This window comes from Pezoporus flaviventris, unplaced genomic scaffold, assembly GCF_033815535.1.
Source record: "Pezoporus flaviventris isolate CSIRO_AGI_PZ_B2104156 unplaced genomic scaffold, CSIRO_AGI_Pfla_v1 ptg000188l, whole genome shotgun sequence".
Taxonomy (NCBI): domain Eukaryota; kingdom Metazoa; phylum Chordata; class Aves; order Psittaciformes; family Psittacidae; genus Pezoporus; species Pezoporus flaviventris.
In genome coordinates, this window is record NW_026892736.1 from 2897464 (window position 1) to 2914556 (window position 17093).

At 61.6% G+C, this 17093-nt stretch overlaps 1 protein-coding gene across 1 annotated transcript; it reads left to right on the forward strand.

The window, feature by feature from the left end:
- The first annotated feature begins 6710 nt into the window (after nucleotides 1-6710).
- On the forward strand, nucleotides 6711-14380 carry TEX261 (testis expressed 261). Its single transcript, XM_061441007.1, has 6 exons — nucleotides 6711-6801; nucleotides 7686-7765; nucleotides 8624-8777; nucleotides 11686-11753; nucleotides 12691-12793; nucleotides 13992-14380. The coding sequence occupies exons 1-6, from the start codon at nucleotides 6732-6734 to the stop codon at nucleotides 14105-14107; spliced, it is 591 nt and encodes a 196-aa protein (XP_061296991.1). The 5' UTR covers nucleotides 6711-6731; the 3' UTR covers nucleotides 14108-14380.
- Nucleotides 14381-17093: the final 2713 nt, after the last annotated feature.

Below are 17093 nucleotides of genomic sequence, written 5' to 3' on the forward strand. Positions count from 1 at the left end.
AGTGAGCATCCCCCGGGGATGCGGGCGCCGGGATGGGGGCATCGCGGCACAGGGGAGAGGGGGTGATGGGGATGCTGTGCTTGGGGGTGCAGCCTGGTTGTTCCGGGGTGTTAGGGGTGCAGGGGTAAGGAGCAGGCTTGTGATGCTCAGGGTGCTTGGGATGCTCAGGGTGCTTGGGACGCTCAGGGTGCTTGGGATGCTCAGGGTGCTTGGGGTGCCTGGACACCCTGGGGTACTCAGGGTGCTGGGGTGCTTGGGGTGCCCAGAATGCCTGAGAAACTTGGGGTGCATGGTGAAGCCAGGGATGCACGGATAACCTGGAGTGCTTGGGGTGCTCAGGGTGCCCAGGATGCTTGGAGTTCCTGAGGAAATTGGGGTGCATAGGGTGCCCAGGGTGTTTTGGGTACTTGGGATGCGTGGGGTACCTGGGGTACTTGGGGTGCTCAGGGTGCCCGGGGTGTTTTGGGTACTTGGGATGCGTGGGGTACCTGGGGTACTTGGGGTGCATGAGGTGCCTGAGGTACTTGGGGTGCTCAGGGTGCCCAAGGTACCCAGGGAGCTCGGGGTATCGGGGGTGCCTGGGGTGCTCAGGGTGCTTGGGATGCTTGGGGCACCAGGGATGCTCATGGGTGCCCAGAGTGCTTGGGATTCTCGGGGGGTACTTGAGGTTCTTGGGGTACCCAGGATGCAGGGGGTGCATGGGGCATTTGGGGTACCTGGGATGCTCAGGGGATGCTGGGGGGACGGGGACGGGACTTGGGGTGCTCAGGGCTCTCGGGATGCTCAAGGTGCCCGTGTTTCTTGGGGTGCCAGACCCCCCGGCAGCATGAAGGGGTGCTGATGCTCACATCGGGGTGCCAAAGGCAAAACAGCCCCCGCTTAACCCACTCCTTGCTCCAGCCGCAGCCTCCCCCGGGCTGGGCAGGAGCCACATCAGCAGCTCCGCAGAGGGGAGGGAAGGGATTCACAGGGAAAAGGGGAATCCTCGGGGCAGGGGGCGCGGAGGGGAAGGCCCCACCGCGGGCTCTGCCACCACCTCCCGGCACGAACCCGCTAATCCGGACCTTCCTCTCCCGAGGAGCTTCCCGATGGATGGCAGCGAATGTTCCTCACCTGATGCTTCCAGGACCGGCTGGAATCCGGCTCCTCCCAGCAGATCCCAGGGGCTGGGGGGGCCGGGGGGCCCAGGTTGCAGCCACAGCCCACGAGAGAGCAGCCTGACCCGAGCTGCAGGAGGATGGGGCAGGAGGAGGGGGCAGGAGGAGGGGGCAGGATGGAGGCAGGAGGATGGGGCAGGAGGATGGAGGGAGGATGGGGCAGGAGCATGGGGCAGGATGGGGCAGGATGGGGCAGGAGCATGGGGCAGGATGGGGCAGGAGCATGGGGCAGGAGGATGGGGCAGGATGGGGCAGGGGCAGGATGGGGCAGGAGCATGGGGCAGGAGGATGGGGCAGGATGGGGCAGGATGGGGCAGGAGGATGAAGGCAGGAGGATGGGGCAGGATGGGGCAGGATGGGGCAGGAGAATGGGGGCAGGAGCATGGGGCAGGATGGAGCAGGATGGGGCAGGAGCATGGGGCAGGAGGATGGAGGCAGGAGGATGGGGCAGGAGGATGGGGCAGGATGGGGCAGGATGGGGCAGGAGGATGGGGGAGGATGGGGCAGGAGGATGGGGCAGGATGGGGCAGGAGCATGGGGCAGGAGGATGGAGGCAGGAGGATGAGGCAGGAGGATGGGGCAGGATGGGGCAGGAGGATGGGGCAGGATGGGGCAGGAGCATGGGGCAGGAGGATGGAGGCAGGAGGATGAGGCAGGAGGATGGGGCAGGATGGGGCAGGAGGATGGGGCAGGATGGAGGCAGGAGGATGGGGCAGGATGGGGCAGGAGGATGGGGCAGGAGCATGGGGCAGGATGGAGCAGGATGGGGCAGGAGCATGGGGCAGGAGGATGGAGGCAGGAGGATGGGGCAGGAGGATGGGGCAGGATGGGGCAGGATGGGGCAGGAGGATGGGGGAGGATGGGGCAGGAGGATGGGGCAGGATGGGGCAGGAGCATGGGGCAGGAGGATGGAGGCAGGAGGATGAGGCAGGAGGATGGGGCAGGATGGGGCAGGAGGATGGGGCAGGATGGGGCAGGAGAATGGGGCTGGTCCAGGGATGCTCCGCACGCAGCGGGGCACTGACGGGAGAGGGGCACAGAAGGGGCTTCCCGAGGGGGCACCCCCCTGCACGCACCCCCCGGCACCCACATGCGGGCACCCAGCGGCACCGTCCCGCAGCCCCTCTACCCCTGCAGCACCCCCAGGGGTGGATCGGGGGGGTCCCGGCTGCAGCCCCCCCGGGCCAGGGAGGCAGGAGGGATGCAGGGGGGATATAGAGGGATGTAGGGGGGATGCAGGGGGGTGCTTGGGGGTGCTGGGGGGTGCTGCGGGGATATAGATGGACGTAGAGGGGATGCAGGGGGGTGCTGGGGGGTCCTGGGGGGTGCAGGGCAGATATAGGGGACGCAGAAGGGACACAAGGGTGCAGGGAGCTGCCTGAGGGATGCAAAGGGTGCTCCAGGGGTGGCCGGAGGGATGCAGGGCAGATGTAGGGGGTTCCGGGGGGGGGCGCAGGAAGGACAGAGGGGGTGCAAAAGGGATGCAGGGGGGTGCAGGGAGGACGCAGGGGGATGTGGGAGATGCAAGAGGGACACAGGAGGGAGGAATGGGGGTGCGGGGGGTGCGGGGGGGGTACAGGAGGGATGCAGGGGTCACACGGGGGGGTGCAGAGGTCACAGAGGAGGGATGCAGGGGGGGGACAGGAGGGATGCAGGGGTAATACAGGGGTGCAGGGGGGGTGCAGGGCTCATTCAGGGGGTGCAGGGGGGGGTGCAGGGGTCACACAGGGGGTGCAGGGGGGTGCAGGGCTCATTCAGGGGGTGCAGGGGGGGTGCAGGGGTCACACGGGGTGCAGGGGGGTGCAGGGGTCACACAGGGGGTGCAGGGGTCACACAGGGGGTACGGGGGGGTGCAGGGGGATGCAGGGGTCACTCAGGGGGTGCAGGGGGGGTGCAGGGGGTGCCAGGGCCGGGCTGCGCTGCCCCCTCCCCGCAGTCCCAGGCAGGGGGGGTTGAACCAGCACAAAGAGCCCCACAGAGCCCAACCCCCCCCCGCTGGGCCGCCCCCAGTGGGGATACCGGCACCGGCGGGGGAGGTGCACCCAGTGCAGCCCAGGAACACCCAGTGTACCCCAGTGTATCCCAGTGTACCCCAGTACAGCCCAGTACAGCCCAGTGTACCCCAGTACAGCCCAGTGTACCCCAGTGTATCCCAGTACAGCCCAGTGTATCCCAGTGCAGCCCAGTGTATCCCAGTGTACCCCAGTACAGCCCAGTACAGCCCAGTGTACCCCAGTACAGCCCAGGAACACCCAGTACAGCCCAGGAACACCCAGTGCAGCCCAGTGTACCCCAGTACAGCCCAGTGTATCCCAATACAGCCCAGTGTACCCCAGTACAGCCCAGTATACCCCAGTACAGCCCAGTACAGCCCAGGAACACCCAGTACAGCCCAGGAACACCCAGTGCAGCCCAGTGTACCCCAGTGCAGCCCAGTGTACCCCAGTACAGCCCAGTGTACCCCAGTACAGCCCAGCGCAGCCCAGTACAGCCCAGTGTACCCCAGTAGAGTGCAGTGTATCCCAATACAGCCCAGTGTACCCCAGTACAGCCCAGTGTATCCCAATACAGCCCAGTGTACCCCAGTACAGCCCAGTGTACCCCAGTACAGCCCAGCGCAGCCCAGTACAGCCCAGTGTACCCCAGTAGAGTGCAGTGTATCCCAATACAGCCCAGTGTACCCCAGTACAGCCCAGTGTATCCCAGTACAGCCCAGTGTACCCCAGTACAGCCCAGTGTATCCCAGTACAGCCCAGTGTACCCCAGTACAGCCCAGTGTATCCCAGTACAGCCCAGTGCACCCCAGTACAGCCCAGTGTACCCCAGTACAGCCCAGCGCAGCCCAGTACAGCCCAGTGTACCCCAGTAGAGTGCAGTGTATCCCAATACAGCCCAGTGTACCCCAGTACAGCCCAGTGTATCCCAATACAGCCCAGTGTACCCCAGTACAGCCCAGTGTACCCCAGTACAGCCCAGCGCAGCCCAGTACAGCCCAGTGTACCCCAGTAGAGTGCAGTGTATCCCAATACAGCCCAGTGTACCCCAGTACAGCCCAGTGTATCCCAGTACAGCCCAGTGTACCCCAGTACAGCCCAGTGTATCCCAGTACAGCCCAGTGTACCCCAGTACAGCCCAGTGTATCCCAGTACAGCCCAGTGCACCCCAGTACAGCCCAGTGTATCCCAGTACAGCCCAGTGTATCCCAATACAGCCCAGTGTACCCCAGTGCAGCCCAGTGTATCCCAATACAGCCCAGTGTACCCCAGTGCAGCCCATTGTATCCCAGTACAGCCCAGTGTATCCCAGTACAGCCCAGTGTACCCCAGTGCAGCCCAGTGTATCCCAGTACAGCCCAGTGTACCCCAGTGCAGCCCAGTGTACCCCAGTAGAGTGCAGTGTATCCCAGTACAGCCCAGTGTATCCCAATACAGCCCAGTGTATCCCAGTACAGCCCAGTGTACCCCAGTACAGCCCAGTGTACCCCAGTACAGCCCAGCGCAGCCCAGTACAGCCCAGTGTACCCCAGTAGAGTGCAGTGTATCCCAATACAGCCCAGTGTATCCCAGTACAGCCCAGTGTACCCCAGTACAGCCCAGTGTATCCCAGTACAGCCCAGTGTACCCCAGTACAGCCCAGTGTATCCCAGTACAGCCCAGTGCACCCCAGTACAGCCCAGTGTATCCCAGTACAGCCCAGTGTATCCCAATACAGCCCAGTGTACCCCAGTGCAGCCCAGTGTATCCCAATACAGCCCAGTGTACCCCAGTGCAGCCCATTGTATCCCAGTACAGCCCAGTGTATCCCAGTACAGCCCAGTGTACCCCAGTGCAGCCCAGTGTATCCCAGTACAGCCCAGTGTACCCCAGTGCAGCCCAGTGTACCCCAGTAGAGTGCAGTGTATCCCAGTACAGCCCAGTGTATCCCAATACAGCCCAGTGTATCCCAGTACAGCCCAGTGTACCCCAGTACAGCCCAGTGTACCCCAGTACAGCCCAGCGCAGCCCAGTACAGCCCAGTGTACCCCAGTAGAGTGCAGTGTATCCCAATACAGCCCAGTGTATCCCAGTACAGCCCAGTGTACCCCAGTACAGCCCAGTGTATCCCAGTACAGCCCAGTGTACCCCAGTACAGCCCAGTGTATCCCAGTACAGCCCAGTGCACCCCAGTACAGCCCAGTGTATCCCAGTACAGCCCAGTGTATCCCAATACAGCCCAGTGTACCCCAGTGCAGCCCAGTGTATCCCAATACAGCCCAGTGTACCCCAGTGCAGCCCATTGTATCCCAGTACAGCCCAGTGTATCCCAGTACAGCCCAGTGTACCCCAGTGCAGCCCAGTGTATCCCAGTACAGCCCAGTGTACCCCAGTGCAGCCCAGTGTACCCCAGTAGTGTGCAGTGTATCCCAGTACAGCCCAGTGTATCCCAATACAGCCCAGTGTATCCCAGTACAGCCCAGTGTATCCCAATACAGCCCAGTGTACCCCAGTAGAGTGCAGTGTATCCCAATACAGCCCAGTGTACCCCAGTGCAGCCCGGTAACACCCAGTGTCTCCCCGGTGACACCCAGTGTCTCCCAGTCCCTAGGGAGCAGGGGATCCCTGCACGTGTGCCGTGTCTCCCTAGGGGCGCAGGGGTCCCCACACGGGTGTTGGGGTCCCCAGGGCCCCCCTGTGGCTCCTGAGTCCCTGTAGGGGTTGTGGGGCCCTATAGGGGTAAAAGGGGTCTCTATATGAGCCCAGGGGTCCCTTTACCGCCTCATGGGTGCAGAAGGGGTCCCTATGGATGGGGGAGCTGCGTGGCTGGACAAAGGGATCCTATTGCGGCGCCGAGGACCCCATAGAGCTGTATGAGGTGTCCCTATACACATGGAGGGGTCCCTATATGGGTGCAGGGGGTCCCTACACGGGTTAGGTGGGGGTCATTACAGAGATTTGGGGGTCCCTTAAGGCTTGGGCCGTCTTTTTATGGTTTTGGGTCCCTGAATAGTTTTGAGGTGTCCCTGTATGGTAGGGGGGGGGGTCCCTATGTAGTTGGGGTCCCTGTAAGTTTTGGGGGGGGGGGGGTGTCTTTGTATGGCTTCAGGGGCTCTCTGAACTGTTTCATTGGGGTCCCCATGTGTGTTTGGGGGTCCGTGTGCAGTCGGGGTGTCCCTGTGTGATTTGGGAGGTTCCTGTATGGCATTTTGGGGGGGGTCCCCGCGCGGTTTGGGGGTCCGTGCGCCGTTTGCGGCTGTCCCATAACGTTTGTGGGCCCCATACGATTTCGGGGGTCCCACACTGCTCGCGGGTGTTTCCATCCCCCCCATTCCAGGATCCCTCTGCCCTTTTAGGGGTCTCGGGGTCGTGTCCCCCCCCCCCACTCCCCGCAGGATCCCTCCGCGCCAGCAGGGGGCGCTGTGGCGCCGTGCAGCGGCCGGGCCGCGCAGGCTCGGGTGATCTCGCTTGTTCCGGCGCCGCGTGGTCAGCGCCGGAGCGGGAGCAGAAGCGGGCCCGGAGCGGGAGCGGCGGCTCCGGTTCCGGTCCCGGCCCAGGCCCCGGCCCAGGCCCAGACCCCGGCCCAGGCCCCGGCCCCGCCATGTGGTTCATGTACGCGCTGAGCTGGCTCTCCCTGCTCATACAGGTGGCCTTCGTCACCCTGGCTATCGGTGAGGCCGCAGCCTCCTCCCGCGGGCTATCGCGATATGACGGGGGGATGAGGGGGTGCCCTGGAGGTTGGGGGTCCCATGGGTGCCCACAGAGACCTCCCCCCCCTCGAGGTTGGGGTCCCATGGGTGCCCCCGGGGCCTCAGAGAGGGCCTGAGGTTGGGGGTCTCGTGGTTGCGCCCCCAGGCCTCAGCTCCTGACTTTGGGGTCCCCTGGGTGCCTCCAGCACCCTCGGGGTGCTCCGGGGGTTGGGGGGGCCTCTGGGTGCTCTGGGGGTTGGGTGGGCCTCTGGGGGTTGGGGTCCTCTGGGTGCTCTGGGGGTTGTGGGGGCCTCTGGGTGCTCCGGGGGTTGGGGGGGGCCTCTGGGTGCTCCGGGGGTTGGGGGGGGGCTCTGGGTGCTCCGGGGGTTGGGGTGCCTCTGGGGGTTGGGGGGCCTCTGGGGGTTGGGGGGGCCTCTGGGTGCTCCGGGGGTTGGGGGCGGCCTCTGGGTGCTCCGGGGGTTGGGGGGGCCTCTGGGTGCCCCCAGGAGCTCAGAGGGTGCCTGAGACTGGGGATCCCTTGGGTGGTTCGGAGGTTGGGGGTGCCCTGAAGGCCTCTGCCAGTGGGGGTCCTGTTGCTGCTGTTGATGTCCCGAGGGTGCCCCCGACATTGGGGTCCTCTGGGTGCCTCTGTTACCCCTTGGGGACCCCAGAAACTGGGGGCTCCTTGAGTGCCCCTGAGACCTCCGAGAGCCCCTGAGTCTGGGGGTCCCATCGGTGTCTCCGATGTCCTGCGGCTGCCCCAGAGATTGGGGTCCCCCCTGCCCTCAGGCTCTTAGGCTGAAGCCAGCAGCCGCGTGTGCCGCGCTCCCTCCTGTGTCCCCGCTCATCCCCACCTCCCTCCGCAGCGGCCGGGCTCTACTACCTGGCGGAGCTGATCGAGGAGTACACGGTTGTCACCAAGAGGATCATCAAGTACATGATCTGGGTAAGTCCCTGCGTGCACACACACACACACCTGGGGGGGGTCCTCACCGCCGTCACCCCGGGGAGCTGGCACAGCACCCACAGCATGGGGAGCACTCGGGAAGCACTTCCCTGTCCCAGCGCGGCTGGGGGGTTCCATTCGGATCCTTCCCGAGGGGCTGGTGCTGAGCGGGAGGTGCATGGCTTGGTGTGGTGCTGTCAGCACTAAAGCCACCTTGAGCATGGCAGGGTTCCTGCCTGTGCTGCTGCCTTCACCCTGTGGTCACCTCCGTGGTCACCCCCATGTTCATCCTCATGTTCACCCCTGTGTTCACCCCTGTGTTCACTGTGTTCACCCCTGTGTTCACCCCCATGTTCACCCCTGTTCACCCCATGTTCATCCTCATGTTCACCCCCGTGGTCACCCCTGTGTTCACCCCATGTTCACCCCATGTTCATCCTCATGTTCACCCCCCTGTTCACTGTGTTCACCCCCGTGGTCCCCCCCATGTTCACTCCGTGTTCACCCCCGTGTTCACCCCCGTGTTCACTGTGTTCACCCCCATGTTCCACCCCGGGTTCCCCCCCCCCCCGGGTTCCCTTCCATGTTCACCCCCATGGTCACCCTGTGTTAACCCCCATGGTCACCCTATGTTCACCCCCATGTCCACCGATGTCCACCCCCATGTTCACCCTATGTTAACCCCCATGGTCAGCCTATGTTCACCCAATGTTCCCCCCCATGTCCGCCGATGTCCACCCCCATGTTCACCCAGTGTTCCCCCCCATGTCCACCCCATGTCCACAGATGTCCACCCCCATGTTAACCCCCCAGTTCACCCCATGTTAACCCCCGTGTTCACCCCACTTTCTCCCCCAGTTCTCCTCGGCCGTGCTGGTGGGGCTCTACCTCTTCGAACAGTTCCCTGGCTTCATGGTTGGAGTGGGGCTCTTCACCAACCTCGTCTACTTTGGGCTGCTGCAGACCTTCCCCTTCATCGTGCTCACCTCCTCCAACTTCATCCTGTCCTGTGGTGAGTGGGGCTGTCACCTCCCCATGGGTGCCACTGTCACCTTCCCATGGGTGCCACTGTCACCTCCCCATGGCTGACACTGTCACCTCGCCGTGGGTGCCACTGTCACCTCCCCCTGGGTAGCACTGTCACCTCCCCATGGGTGCCACTGTCACTCCCCATGGGTGACCCTCACCTCTCCATGGGTGACCCTCACCTCTCCATGGGTGCCGCTGTCACCTCCCCATGGGTGCCGCTGTCACCTCCCCATGGGTGCCACTGTCACCTCCCCGTGGGTAGCACTGTCACCTCCCCATGGGTGCCACTGTCATCTCCCCATGGATGACAGTCACCTTCCTGTGGGTGCCACTGTCACCTCCCCATGGGTGCCACTGTCACCTCCCCATGGGTGCCACTGTCACCTTCCCATGGCTGACACTGTCACGTCCCCATGGGTGACCCTCACCTCCCCATGGGTGCCACTGTCACCTCCCCATGGGTGCTGCTGTCACCTTCCCATGGCTGACACTGTCACCTTCCCATGGGTGCCACTGTCACCTTCCCATGGGTGACCCTCACCTCTCCATGGGTGCCACTGTCACCTCCCCATGGGTGCCACTGTCACCTCCCCATGGGTGCCACTGTCACCTTCCCGTGGCTGCCACTGTCACCTTCCCATGGGTGCCGCTGTCACCTTCCCGTGGGTGCCACTGTCACCTTCCCGTGGATGACACCGTCACCTCCCCATGGGTGCCACCGTCACCTCCCCGTGGGTGCCACCGTCACCTCCCCATGGGTGCCACTGTCACCTCCCCATGGGTGCCGCTGTCACCTCCCCATGGGTGCCACTGTCACCTCCCCATGGGTGCCACTGTCACCTTCCCATGGCTGACACTGTCACGTCCCCATGGGTGACCCTCACCTCCCCATGGGTGCCACTGTCACCTCCCCATGGGTGCCACTGTCACCTCCCCATGGGTGCCACTCTCACCTCCCCATGGGTGCCGCTGTCACCTCCCCATGGGTGCCGCTGTCACCCCATCCCCGGGTGGGCTCTGGGTGGCAGCAGAGGTTTGCCTTTTGCTCCTGCAGCCTCCGTGCCATCCCAAAGGACTTTGAGCTTTGTCCAGGGCTTTGTCCTTGTGGTTTATGGTGGGGCTGTGATAAGTGGGGCTGGGCGGGGGGTGGAAACTGGAGTTTCCCAGCTCTGGTTGTGCTCCAGACTCCTGGAGCAGCGCTGTGGGAATGAGAGCCCCGTGTGCTCCCTGCAGAGCTGCTCTGGGTGCTCAGTGGCCAAAGGGCAGGAGGGGTTGGAGCCCCCCGAAAGACCCGTGAGTCCTTACCCGGGGTGTGAGCGCAGGCTGGGGGCACGGAGGGCTGGGAGGGTTCTGCCGTCAGGGGGAGCTCCTGGTTGGAGCAGGGAAAGCTCTGACACAAAAGCCCATCATTCCTGAGGAAAATCGCTTTCTGACACGTCCATGGGTTCACGTGGGAGCCTCGTAGAGCTCAGCCAGGCCAAGGGCAAGGTCCTGCCCCAGCACTAACCCAGGCTGGGGTGGAGCAGCCCTGAGGAGCCCTTAAAGCAGCTCCAGGGCCTAAAGGGGCTGCAGGAGAGCTGGAGAGGGGCTTGGGACAAGGGATGCAGGGATGGGAAGAGGAGTTTGGGCTTCCAAGTGGAAGAGAGAAGAGCTGGGTGGCATACAAGGAAGTTCTCCCCTATGAGGGCGGTGGGACATGGGAAGGGGTTGAAGCTGTGGCTGCCCCATCCCTGGCAGTGCTCAAGGCCAGGTTGGACACAGGGGCTTGGAGCAAGCTGCTCCAGTGGAAGGGGTCCCCATGGCAGGGCTTGGGGCTGGAGGAGCTTTAAGGCCCCTTTGACACAAAGCATTCCATGGTTGCCTGCTGTGCTGAGCTGATGAGCAGGCAGAGCCGTGTCCCAGCCTGACCCCAAAGCAGATGTGGGCCGCAGCACCAGCAGCTCTGCCACTGAACCTGCTTTGGAGCTGCCCCTGCGAGCTGTGGAGCCTCCTGCGTGTTCTGTGCTGGGCATGGATGTGCCCTCACCCCTGCTCCGGGTGCTGGGCAGTGACACCTCAGGTGGCATCCAGGCAGTGACTCCCAAGAGCCCTAATGCAGGTTTCAGAGCGTGTCTGCGTGCAGCTCGAGCGCCTTTGCTGCTCCGAGCACTCGTGTAGGCAGGATCAGCATGGAGCCAGGGAATGGTTTGGGTTGGAAGGGAGCTTAATGCCCCTCCAAGGGAGGCAGGGACCCCTTCCACTAGAGCAGCTTGCTCCAAGCCCCTGTGTCCCCCCTGGACACTTTGTTCTCCCATGGGGTAGAGAGCAGGGCTGTGTTTTCTGGAGCCGGAGTGGGTCTGGATCTGGTGGGGATGAAGAGAGGATAAATCCACGTGGGACACTGCCTCCTGCCTGCCCTGGGGCTCCTGGGCTGGAGCTGGGGTCTTCTTGGCTTGGCTGAAAGGCAAAAGCAGCTCCAGTCCCTGCCTCTTAAGAGCTCAGTGGTGTTTCCAGTGCGGGGGCCAGCGCTAACCCTCGTGTCCTGCCCGCGTTTCAGCTTCACTTGCTTTACACATGGCAGAGGCGGAGGAGCTGCTCCCTGCAGCAGCTGCTGACCCCCCCCGGGGTGTGAGTGTGGGCTCTGTGCTTCTCTCAGCTCTGGGCAGCATTAGCAAGTGTGAGGCTGGGCTCCCCTGGGCCAGGGCGAGTAAAGCACCACGGGGACAAGGGATCTGGGGCTGAGCTGAGGGATGGGGCTCGTGCTGCTCACAGCCAGAGCTGTGAAAGTCTTTTAGCAGCAGCAGCAGCAGCAGCAGCAGGATGCGGGTGCGAGGGGCTGAGCTCCCAGCAGGAGCTGCTCCCTCCTCCTGCAGCACCTTTGGGCTGAGCTGTTTCTGCTCTCTCCTTTGCAGGGCTGGTTATATTCAATCACTACCTGGCCTTCCAGTACTTCGCTGAGGAGTATTACCTGTTCTCTGAGGTGAGAGGCCTTTGGGAAGGAGTCAGTCCCTGCTCTCCCTGCCCAGTGGAGCTGCTGGAGGCTGGGACATGCCCTTGTGCTCAGGATGCTTCTCACAGCCCTTCCCTCGGGGCTCCTGTGCCCTCAGCACGGGAGCTGCAGCTTCTGCTCCAGGATGGGGCTTGGGGCTTCCTCAGCCACTCAAAGGCATGAAAAGCACTGGGTGCAAAGCACAGACTGCGCTGTTGTGATGTGCTAAACCCCAGGACAGTGGAAAACGAGATCATTTTAAATGTCCTGACCACAAATCCCTTCCCTTCTGGAATTGCCACTCGCTATTTTTATCTCCCTGATGCGCTAACTCTGTCACCATCTTCATGTGAAGGTCCAGGCTCACCAAAGGGGCTTGTCTGGCCCCAAAACAGCTGCCACTTAGTGCAGATTCTAAGAACCAAAGAGAAAATCTGCACCAAAGTGAGGACCCCCCAGGTTTTTATGCAGTTTAACCAGCGTTTGGGGGCACAGAGAGGCTGATGCAGCAGCTCTGCTCTCCCCAAACCCCAGTGGCCCTTCCTGGGCCAGGAGGAGCAATCCCAGGTCTTGCCTCTTCCTTTTACCCCCTGGGAGCGTGAAGGGGATTTCCTGGCTCAGAGCAGCCCAGCCAACATCCTGCTTCCTTCATTCTCGTTGGGAATTGTTGGGAGCAGTGGAGGCTTCTCCTGCATCCTTCCATGGATGCTCCTGGGTGCTGTTTCTCCCCGTCCCAGCTCCACTGTGGGACACTATCTCAGCACCTGAGGCTTGGGAGAGGTTGAGCTGCAGTTCTGCCCCTTCAGAACCCTTTATCTCCTGGGGGGGTTCAGGGAGACGCTTGGGGTACCCCATGGGCTGGGGCAGCAGCTGGGATGTGCTGCCTGCGCTGTGGCTCTGCTCTCACTGCCTGTGTCTCTGCCTGCAGGTTCTTGCCTACTTCACCTTCTGCCTCTGGTTAATCCCTTTTGCTTTCTTCGTCTCCTTGTCGGCTGGGGAGAACGTCCTGCCCTCCACAGTGCAGCCTGGAGGTGAGTGATGGCCTTCCTCAGGGCTCTGGGCTCAGCACAGCCCAGTGCACACCCCATTCCTGCAGCGTGGAGCAGGGGCAGGCTGCAGCACGTGGGGTAAACCCTTCCAAAGCCAAGGCAGGGAAAAGGGTGAGGGGTGAGTGAGCAGAATGAGGGGTTCTTCCTGCTCCCCATCCTGCATCTCTCCTGTTGCTTTCTGTGGACTCTCCCTGCAGCTCAAAACAGGGAGCTCAGGATTTGGGCTCCCTGTCAGTGGCGTATGGGAGCGTCAGGTAGGGTAGGTGGAGGCAAACCAGCAACTTCCATGCTTTAAATGCAGCCAGATGGAAGCAAACCAGTCACTTCCATGCTTTAAGGGCAGCTGGATGGGAACAAACCAGCAACTTCCATGCTTTAAATGCAGCCAAATGGAATCAAACCAGTAACTTCCATGCTTTAAATGCAGCCAAATGGGATCAAACCAGTAACTTCCATGCTTTAAATGCAGCCAAATGGGATCAAACCAGCAACTTCCATGCTTTAAATGCAGCCAAATGGGATCAAACCAGTAACTTCCATGCTTTAAATGCAGCCAAATGGGATCAAACCAGTAACTTCCATGCTTTAAGGGCAGCCAAATGGGATCAAACCAGTCACTTCCATGCTTTAAGGGCAGCTGGATGGGAACAAACCAGCAACTTCCATGCTTTAAGGGCAGCCAAATGGGATCAAACCAGCAACTTCCATGCTTTAAATGCAGCCAAATGGGATCAAACCAGTAACTTCCATGCTTTAAGGGCAGCCAAATGGGATCAAACCAGTAACTTCCATGCTTTAAGGGCAGCCAAATGGGATCAAACCAGTAACTTCCATGCTTTAAATGCAGCCAAATGGGATCAAACCAGTCACTTCCATGCTTTAAGGGCAGCTGGATGGGAACAAACCAGCAACTTCCATGCTTTAAGGACAGCCAAATGGGATCAAACCAGTAACTTCCATGCTTTAAGGGCAGCTGGATGGGAACAAACCAGCAACTTCCATGCTTTAAGGGCAGCCAAATGGGATCAAACCAGTAACTTCCATGTTTTAAAGGAAGCCAGATGGGATCAAAGGAGCAGCTCCCATACTTTGAAGGCAGATCATGCATTTCAGGCCCTGAAACCACCCCCATCCCAGGGTGCTGTTTGGTGGTTGATTTTGCTCCCCTTTATCTCCACAGACGACGTGGTCTCCAACTACTTCACCAAGGGGAAGAGGGGGAAGCGCTCTGGGATCCTCCTCATCTTCTCTTTCATCAAGGAGGCCATCCTGCCCAGCCGACAGAAGATCTACTGAGCAGGGATGCTGCCCTGAGGGAGCGGGGCAGCCCCAGACTGTGCAGGGGGCCATGGGGCAGCAGCACTGACCCCAGGCCTCTCACTCCATCCCTCCTTAGTGTATCCCAGCGGGATTTTCCTGGGAAGTGCTGCTGGGAACGCTGGCACCGGGCACTGACTGCAGGGACCGGATGCAGAGGGAGGGTTCCATCCAGCTCCAGGACTGCGTGCAAGGAGGATGCTTGGTTGCAGCTGAGCACAAGGAGGGTCCAAGCTCCCCTCCCTGGCACTGCCCACCTCGCAGGGCTCTACAAGCAGGAGCTGGCACGTGGGGTGGTTTGGCAGCAGGACGTGCTCGCCGTTGAACTGAGGTTTACACAGAGCCATTCATTAAAGAGAGAATAAAGCGAGCCAAGTGTCCAGCTCCCCACAGATTCCCACTGGGAATGAGGATGCTGGTGTGTCCCGTCCCCCCCAGCGCTCTGTGGCTGTGGGGGGGTGACCTGAAGCTCTCAACCTGGTGCCTTGGGTGATTGTGGTGCTGGAAACGGCCGCTTCTCTCCTCTCTCTGGCCCTGGGAGTGTGTTTCATGGAGGGTGATGCTCTCCATGGGGAGCAAGACACGGAGTGAGTTCCTGCAGCTTCCCGTGGGTGTCATCCCTCGGCATTCCCGGTGCTGCTGCACATCCCAGGCCTCCCCCTTTCCAAAAGGGGGGAAGATCCGGATGATCACAGTGAGAAGGAGGTGAAGCTTTGCTCTTTGTTCCTTATAAACCCCCCTTTTTCCATGGTTTCACCTCCAGCCTGCGCCAGGCTTGATGTCCCCGTGGTACCCAGCAGGCAGGGCTTGGTGCTGCTCCTCTTTCATGGCTTGGGAAGGCTTCTTGAGGAATTCCTTAGGACCACGGCTCATTGTGGCCAGTTTTGGCTGATGGCAAAGGTGAGGCAGAGCCCCCCTGCCCCTGGCTGGGTGTGCTGATGGTGAGCTGAGAGGATGGGGTTTGTTTGAGAGCTGCTCCTCTAATAACGGCTATGGCTGAAGTTCTTCCCAGCGGCTGCTGCGGCAGCATCCCTGCAGCTCGCAGGGGCTGGGCTCCATCACACAAGGGCATCACCCTCTGCATTCATTGCTCCTGGGCTTTATGGGGTTAGAGAACCCCAGAGAGGAGAGGAGAGGTGTTGAGGGGACCCGGAGGTGCCCCTGGGGGGATGCAGGCGGGCGGGATGCAGGTAGCTTCCCCACAGAGCTCTTGTTGGGGGCTCGGAGAAGCGAAGGCAGAAGCACTGGAAGCAAAGCCGAGCTGAGGAGCAGCTCCTGGACCAGCTGCTCGCAGCGCTGGGGCTGTAGTTTTGCTCCCAGGGCACACATGGGGGATGCAGGGAATGTCCCCTGTTCCCTGCCCTGGCTCCCCGCTGCCTGGGCCGGCAGTGGGGTGAGCCCGATGCTTTTGTCCCTTCCCTGAGGGACAGGGTTGAGCGTTCCTCGATCTTGGGAGTGCCTTCCCTGTGAGGGTGCTGAGGTTGGGAATGCTCCATCCCTGGCAGTGCTCAGGGCCAGGTTGGACACAGGGGCTTGGAGCAAGCTGCTCCAGTGGAAGGGGTCCCTGCCTGTGGCAGGGGTTGGAGCTGGAGGAGCTTTAAGGTCCCTCCCTTATCCATGCCCTGATTCCCTGATCCTATTGAAGCTGTAAGGTGATGTTTCCAGCCCGGAGGAGGGGATGGCTGCAGGGATGCTCCTGGCTGTGTGTTCACAGCTCCCCTCCAAGCTGCGCTTCACAGTTTCCATCGCCTCGGGCGCAGGCAGATGGAGCAGGGCTGGGGAGAGCCCAGAGCCACTGCTGGGAGCGGAGGAGGAGCCTTGGGCTGGGGATGAAGCTTGGTTCCTGCTCTCTGAGCATCCTGCAGGAGCCATGGCAAACTCGGGAGCAGGGCGCTTCCTGCGGGATGCAGAGCTCCAGGGCTGCTCAGGCAGTGCTGAGGATGCACGGGGGGAAGATGAGCAGCTTTAACGCCCCTCTGATGGAGTCTCTTTGATCCCTGTTGCCACGGCCTTAGCCAGCACGGATCACTGTGCTTTTCCAGCTGCCAAATCCCGTTTTCCATGGCTACGGCTTGTGGCCACGGGGTGTGGGAGCTGTTATGGACACCCGTTTCCTGGAGCGGAGCCACATCCAGGTAAATCCCGTTCCCTGCGTGATGGGAGGGAAACCCAAGGGACGGCTGAAGCTGGAACCCTGTGAGTATTGAAAGGAGGGGATGAGGAAAGCCCCCCCTGTGGTTGCAAGGGGAGAAGGTGAGGCCGTGGGGGCTGTGAGGACCACGCTCGTCTCCTGCCTTAAGATGGGAGGTTTGGGGCTGGATTTGCTCAAAGCACCTCGTTCCCCACCCTAAACCCCGGGAATCCCGGGAGATGTGGTGGATAACATTGGAATCTCTCGTTATTCCCAGGGCTGGGCCAAGGATGCTCCAGAGCCCACCTGTGAAGGGTGTGCAAGGAGCTCTGCCTTATACAGGAGCTGGGATTACTCCTTTGATGGAGCACTTACAAGGTGAGCGTTAATGCAGAGCTGCCCCCCAAGCATCTCTGCCTGCAGAGGCTCCGGAGCAGCCTCATCCCCATCCCACGGGAACGGAGCCCATTGATTTTCCTGGGTGTTTGGAGGCTGCAGCCCCATGAGTGACAGAGCTGGGGGGTGACATTTCCAATGGCGCCAGGTGGGGCCGTGGAATCATGGAATGGGTTGGGTTAAAGGGGCCTTAAATCCCATCCAGCTCCAAGCCCTGCCACGGGCAGGGACCCCTTCCACTGGAGCAGCTTGCTCCAAGCCCTGTGTCCAACCTGGCCTTGAACACTGCCAGGGATGGGGCAGCCACAGCTTCAACCCCTTCCCATGTCCCACCGCCCTCAGAGGGGAGAACTTCCTTGTATCCCATCCAACTCTTCCCTCTTCCACTTGGAAGCCCAAACTCCTCATCCCATCCCTGCATCCCTTGTCCCCAGCCCC

Excerpts from the sequence above, each read along its gene's own strand:
- TEX261 (XM_061441007.1), top strand. The coding sequence starts at position 6,732 with ATGTGGTTCATGTACGCGCTGAGCTGGCTCTCCCTGCTCATACAGGTG. Across the intron at positions 6,802-7,685 it reads CTTCGTCACCCTGGCTATCG|CGGCCGGGCTCTACTACCTG; the intron begins GTGAGGCCGCAG and ends CTCCCTCCGCAG. Across the intron at positions 12,794-13,991 it reads CTCCACAGTGCAGCCTGGAG|ACGACGTGGTCTCCAACTAC; the intron begins GTGAGTGATGGC and ends TTATCTCCACAG.